The 7,601-nt window shown below is 37.2% G+C and overlaps 1 protein-coding gene across 1 annotated transcript in view; it reads right to left on the reverse strand.

Annotated features, from left to right (window-relative positions):
• Positions 1-7,601, reverse strand: part of LOC107160723 (broad substrate specificity ATP-binding cassette transporter ABCG2-like) — a 73,626-nt gene that overhangs the window by 17,068 nt on the left and 48,957 nt on the right. The window contains 2 exon segments of the mRNA XM_048797471.1: positions 410-561; positions 6,134-6,270. Of these exon segments, the coding sequence (XP_048653428.1) occupies positions 410-561; positions 6,134-6,270 (289 nt within the window).

Genomic DNA, 7,601 nt, shown 5'->3' on the forward strand with positions numbered 1-7,601 from the left:
ACTCCCTCCCCCCCTTCCCTCCACCACATCCTTACACCATTTTTCTGCCTCACCTCAGGCCCAAAGCAATGAAGCCAGTAGACTTTGGACTGAAACATCTAAAACTTGAAGCCAAAAACCATCATACTTTTTGTAATTAGTTTTTCTCAGATATGTGTTATAGGAATGAAGAGCTAACCCACACAATCACTGGGAAGCAGTACAGCCACAGGACCAGTACAAACACTCTCACACACATATGCTGCCATATGAAAAAAAATGTTTGGCAACAAAGTGACCAAGGATGTTTTAGAGTGGTAGAACCTGAGGTAAATTTATACAAAGATCAAATAGCACTCCCAGCAATACCTCTGTTCTCTCCCAGAATTCCAAGAATGAAGGATCTAGTGCATGAAAAAGTCAACCAAACCTGCTGATGCAAAGTATTCCAAAGCCTTCTGTGCAGGACCTTGGTACAATAGTTTTCCTGAGGCCAATAAGGTGAGGCTGTCAAAGATCTTGAAGATGGAATACCAAGGGTGATTAATGGTAAAGATGATTGTTGGTCCCTGCTCAGAAATCCTAATTCAAAAGAGGGAAGATAATGAATCATTACACATCTGAACCTTGCCCTTCCTAATAAAACAGTTTATTCTTACCACTAAAACAAGAGTTCGAAGTTCAACTTCATTTTCTCTTATAGTCTTATCACCTAATCTTATGTTACCTACATGACCTGGGGAATCTAAATTCAATATTTTTTTTATATTTTTCTACTTGTAGTTGGACACCATACCTTTATTTACGTATCTTTTGGGTTTCTTTTTTTAGTTGTTGATAGACCTTTATTTTTTAATACATGGTGCTGATGATTTAACCCAGTGTCTCATTTATGCCAGGCAAGTGTGCTATCGCTGAACCACAGCCTCATTCCTAATTCAATGTTTTTATTAGTACTAAATTCTTAGAAATTAACTTTAATATGCAATTTAAAAATTAAACATGTTATCATTCTTTATTATTTCAACAACACTGCAACTCAAAAAAAATGCATGATGGGCTGGAGATATAGCTCATCAAAAGTGCTTTCCTAGCATATGTAAGACCCTGGGGTTCATACCCAGGTATGCAAAAAAAAAAAAAACAATCAAGATTTTTGTGCACCTTAGTAATTATTATGAAAAAGTAGTAATTATTATGGGCTTTGTATCTTTAATAATAACAACTAAGGGAATTTTTTTATTTGCTTGTTTTGAAAGAATTGTTCATATACATTATTAATATTCTTTGTGTTCTAAACAGGATTTAACTTGGCAGCATTTATAGTCAGTTTTTTCCTTGGAAGAATTTTGCAGTGTTTATAAGTACCATAACAGCAATTAAAATACATAATCAAGATAAATTAAAAAAAGATGATTCTTACCAAGAAAAATAAAAAATAAAAACATTAGGCTTCTGAAAAGATGGTACATCGACAGTCTAGAATTTACTATAAAGCTTATTAAAAATACAGATGCCTGGACAGTCCTCCTAGACACTGAATTAGAATTTTGGAGGATGATACAGGGAGTCCATATTATTAACAAGCTGTCCAGGCAACCTACAAGTATAATCAAGTTTGAGAAGTAGTAATAGAGTAAATATTAAGACAACAGTCTGGGCTGGGGATGTGGCTCAAGCAGTAGATAACACGCTTGCCTGGCATGCATGGGGCTCTGGGTTCGAACCTCAGCACCATATAAAAACAAAATAAAGATGTTGTGTTCACCAAAAACTGAAAAATAAATACTAAAAAATTCTCTCTTTCTCTTCTCTCTCTCTTTAAAAAAAAAGAAAATAGTCATACAAATAATTCTCATTGATGATTTGTCTTCTATCGCTTTAGGATTAGTTTTCCTTTTTTCTACCTTGATAAAACAATGAACATTCTGAAGTATGTACTATGAGATTGCTAAACGCTTTAGAAATTACTTCATTTGAATTTTCACACTATTGTAATAAGGTAGTTTCAATATTATAATTTCATAACTTTTAACAGGAAAAGCTTAAAAGTTAAGCAAATACCCACTAAGTCACAATTATGAAGAAGTAAGGCTATGATTCTGTCTCTGGTTTAATTTGTGGTAGAAATAGTGTTAAAAGGCCATTTCACATGAGTTATTACTATGGATGCAAAAAATAAAGGTAAAAATGTTCAAAGTAGATATTTAAAATGTTTATGAGCCAGGTGTGGTGGTATGTGACTATAATCTCAGCTAGGCAGGAGGTTGAGGCAGGAAGATTTCAAGTCTGAAGTTAGCCTAAGCCACTTGGTGTACCTCTGTCCCAAAATAAGAAGTAAGAAGGTCACAGAATCAGTGGTAGAGCACACTGAGGTTCAATCCTGAGAGCAACAACAACAACAACAAAACTTTAGAAGACCCACTTCAATCTACAAATTTGATTAGTTCCTAGTATAGTTTAGTGCCCAAAGGTGCTCTGCCTCAAAAGAGATTTGGGCAAGAAGACCAAAAATTTCAATAGAATGTGGAATAGATATAGCTAAGGGTTCCTTGTAGGGCTAACAACCTAGGCTAAAGATGATACAAGTGGAACATCAAATGGACCAACAGGACTCAGCTAAGAAAAGGATACTCCTGGTCAAAGAAACTCAGTGTTACAAAGCAAGAGGTGTGTTTATATATATCTGAGAGACAGTGACTTGGTATTAAATGAATAAGGTAACTAAAGAGACTACAAAAAGAGAATGACAAGCCTAAGATTGGTCCTTCTCTCAGAAACTGGAACTGTATTCAGTAGACATCATTGAGCTGGTAGACAACTAGAAGCAGGAAGCAGAATTGTACGAGAGCCCTGCTACTCAAAGTGTGATTGGATGGGCAGTGGCATTAGTATCAGTATCTCCTCTTAGAGTCCCCTAGGGAAAATCCTGGGCTCCACCTCAGACTTAAAGAAACAGAATCTACATTTTAATCAGACCCCAAGTGATGACTGTGCATAGCAGGGCTTGATCTCTAAAAGAGGCAGGATGCTTGAATGCTACCCAGTAAAAAAATATAAAGGACATAGTTACAATATTCTGTATCAATTCATCATTGTCTAATGAAGACTGTCAGCAGAGCTGTAGATAATAAAAAAAGTTTCCTGGGTATGTTCTATAAAGGTACCAGAACTCCAGGCCCATAACCTGGCATCTTCATTTATACGTAAGTTGACATCTAGAGCATAAGATATTTAAACAAACAGCCATCTTTGCATCGTCCTGTTTTTTCTCTCCTATCAGAAACTTTCTTACGAGTGTATGGCCATCAGAGAAAGCAAGGTAAGTACTAGGGGAAACCATGAAGGTGGTGTGTCAGGCACCTTAAAGTATGAAGTAGAGAGGTTTCCAGAGGTAGGAGACAAAGATATAGCCCAGAGCAAGTGGCAGACTGGTTGCATTAAACAATTAAATCATAGACAGACCAAGTAAGTGAATATACTAAAATAAAAGGAGTCACATCTCTCATGGTCTGAAGTGACTTGCAAAGGCTGAAAGGGAAAGAACTAAAAATGACACAGAGATATTGGACTGGAAATAAAAATAATAATATGAACTCATGGGTATCTAAATATATACTCATAAACAGTAATAATTACAGAAGTATGTTTACATGTTTTTATAATATATATACATATATACACAGAGAGAGAGACAGAGAGAGACAGAGAGAGACAGAGAGAGAGAGAGAGAGAGAGAGAGAGAGAGAAAGACTGAAAATATTGCTCAGGTGTAGAGTAAGTACTTAGCAAACATGAGGCCATGGGTAGGAACCCTGCCACACACACAATAAAAACCCCACTACACACATACACACATACACACACACACACACACACATCTGTATACACACATATAAAATTCATGCAGGGCCAATGTTTCCAAATAAAATAGAATATATTTCCATATTTTATATAAACACATACAGTAGGCCTAGGTACGCCTACTGAAGACCTAAAAGCAATGCCACTCCAATAGCAGTGAGCACAATAGCAACCACATTTTGGTTTCTTAATATTAATTAAACCAGAACAAACCACATCCTTCCACAAATAGCTAACTCAGGAAAAGTGCAACATAAACATGAAACATCACAGTGACTACAAAGTAAAGAAATGATGGAACAATGATCAGGGAGAGGTCAAAAGAACACACAGACCATTGAAAAGCCATCCCCTAGTCAAATCAGGATCAATTTAATCATTAAAACAGTGAAGAAAAGCAGATTCCAACCCATTGCATCACACAGAAAATGAACAGGGGAAAAACTCTTCCTTAGATAAAATGTCAACAATTACTTGTTAGGCAACTACCACAAGAACAGGAGTTATTAGCTTACGCTAAAATTGGTGGGTGAGACTTGAGGAGGAACACAATCTTGGTATAATAGGCAATTATCTTCCCAGAAAAAAAAAAATACTAATCTACTCTAAAGAAGAAAAGTACTTTCCCAGCAGAGAAGCCCAACAGACCCCAACATAATAAAATGAGGGAAGTTCACACCACCTATGAGACTGGAATCTGCTCATGGAACATAGGGATGGATCCGGTAGAGGGTCACCCCATGAAATCCACCAAGACTTGCAAGGGCATGACGGACAGGAAAGGACTGTGGAACTCACACAGATTATCAAACCAACCAAAACAGGAAAGCCAGAAAAGACATGTTTCAGTGAAGAATCCCAAGGCACTGCAGGAAACAGACACTGCAGGGGAAGCTGATGACATGTGACTAGAGTCTAAGCACTGGATGGTTGTGAAGCCACCACTGTCAACTTCCTTACCTGAAGGCTGGTGTAGTGGAATGTCCTTGCCTCTTGGAATTTACACTGGGGAGAATTTACCAGAGATGGAGCATGAGGTCAGAAAAAAACTTAACACAGGTGGAACATAGATGGAAGAAGAGGGGAGTAAAGCAGTAAAATAGAAGTTAGGGAATCCAGGTGAGGGAACTGGGAATTTTTTTTTTCTTTAAACTTTTCTTGGAACTTTCCTGTCAGTTTGAAATAATTTTTTATAATTTTAAAGAAGATGTTCAAAAATTAATCTTAAAAATTTCTCCTATTACATTCCTGCCAGTCTCCTTTCTTGATAGAAATGAATGACTTTTTTTTCCCATTGTTCTACTTTTCCAGGCCCCCACTTAGGATTCATAACAGGCCAAGTCCATTTCCTAAGCTGATCCAGTTGGTTCCACCTTCAAAAAAGACCCAGAACCCATGCTTTTCTTACCACCTGACCACCAGCATCCTAGTAGGACAGGGCCTACTTCTGCAGCTATTTCTTGGTGTCCTTCATTCACCTTGGCCTCATTGTGCAGTCAATGCTTACACTCTCAAAATGTCCCTGGACCTTAGCAGCACAAAATATGTCTCACAGGGGCCAATGATGTCTATGTAATCTGTCCCAAGCCCAACTTTACTTTACATCATTTCTAATTGGCTGAATTGTGGCCTCTCCAAAACTGATATGTTAAAGTCCTAACACCCAGCACCTCAGAATGTGGCTACCTCTGGAGAGTCTTTAAAGAAGTCACTAAGATTAAAGAAGGTCATTAAGTGGTGACTCATCTGACTGTGTCTATTGAAGGATCCAAGAAGAAACAACTTGTAGACACCTTGATCTCAAATTCCAGCTTTTAGAGCTGGAAGAAAAGTAGTATCTGTTACTCAGCCCCTAGCCTGTGGTCTTGTTATAAGAGTCTAGCAGCCAACCTGCACGGGGTTCTGTCCCTCTGGCCTCTCTGATGCTCCACACACATCAAGCATCAAGCATGCTGTGCCTCAGGGCCACTGGCTGCTCCTTCCAACCAAAACTCTCTGCTGACAGAAAGAGCAGGACTCACTCTGTCACAGGTCTCTCGTCACATACTTGTGGTCCTCCACGACTATCCTGTTTTTTAAAACAATTCCTCACTCCCTTCATGGCCATTCTTCCCCAAGTTGTTCATTCATTTTTCTTAATAACACTTCTTTGCTCCTTGACTATTTCTCTTTAAGAAGAAAGGAAAGAATTCTGCTCTTCACTTCTGAAACCCTGGCACCCTGAACCCCTGGTACATAGAAGTGATCCAATTGTAAATAAATAAAAGAACAATGTTCCTACAGTATTTACCTTTTCAGGAGCAAAAGTACAGTATTTGCTGTGCTTATATGTAAACCAGTTGTTGGTCGATCCAAGAACAAGATGGGAGGATCAGTAATCAGCTCCATTGCTATACTGGTCCTTTTTTTCTCTCTTCTAGATAAAACCTAAAACACAGATTATTACATTCAACAAGAACCACTATGGTCACCACCATAGTGAATTAACTTCATTTGGTGGATTAACTTCAGTCCTACAAGATACTCTTTCTCTATTACCCTCATTATTCTGAACAAGAAATAAATGGACACCTGAAAGGAGAAGGAGGTCTCTATTTGAAGAGATAAGTACCTGGAGGCTAAGGGCAGAGGATCCAAGTGGCTCGACCTGATATGAAGCGCATACTTTTAACATTCTGTATATTCCTCACCAAGTCAAGGTTTAAAGACAGTGAGTAACAAAACTAAAAGATATGGGCCTGACACAGTGAAACCACAGTCTAAAATAGGACATAAAGCTAGGAGATGAAAAAGGAAAACACCTTGAGTATTCTATTAGTCTTCTAACAACAACCCCCCTTCCCCCCACACACACACACTTCATTGCTTCTGACAAAAGTCCCTGAGTGGACTTACAAGAAAAGAGTACACTTGAAGCCAGGAGATCTCACGTTCTGCTATACCACATAAGCACTTTTTAATTCCCATAAGATTTCCTAGATTGATACCATCTACACCCTAACTCAATACAGAATTCCCAATTAATCATTTCAGATAAAAGCAGGAGGTGGAATAGTCCGCAGGTACCTGGTTCAAACTTTTCAACCAGTCAATATCATTGTGTGTGCTGAGAGGACTAGAATAGTTCTGGGGAGAAAGGCAGTAGGGAACAATTCTCAAATGAAGAGTCTCCAAGAGAAATAATCAAACCTAACTCATAGCCGTTGATTGGGAACTTTTAATAACTGAGCTTTAAAAAGACATCTGAAGACAATTTGGGAAATGTGGATAGATATGGTTTGACATAGTTGGTGATATGAGGATATGATGTTACTCTTCATTTTGTTAGTTGGTAATGGCTTTGTGGTAAGGTAGGCAAATGTCCTTTTTTCCCAATGCATATAAGTATTTTGGGGTGAAATATCATACAAATTTGTATATAATGGTTCCGTAAGACAGAGTTATAATAATTATGAGAGATGTTAACAATTGAGAAATCAAGGTGAACAGTACTAGTAATTATATTAATTTCCATATAATTAACATAATAATAGATACATAGTAAACATAATGTATAATATATAAATAATACAATGTACATATAATATATAACTATTATATTAATTACCCCAAATCACATCATTATAGTAATCAGACCATCTTCTCTAGATTTCTGTTATGTTCAAAATATCATAAAAACTAAAACTATATAAAATTATTTGATACTATTAGATTATGTTAATTATAAGAAATCAAAAACAGCCTTTACATATGTTCCC

This window comes from Marmota marmota, unplaced genomic scaffold (assembly GCF_001458135.2).
Source record: "Marmota marmota marmota unplaced genomic scaffold, marMar, whole genome shotgun sequence".
In the NCBI taxonomy this organism is placed as follows: Eukaryota; Metazoa; Chordata; class Mammalia; order Rodentia; family Sciuridae; genus Marmota; species Marmota marmota.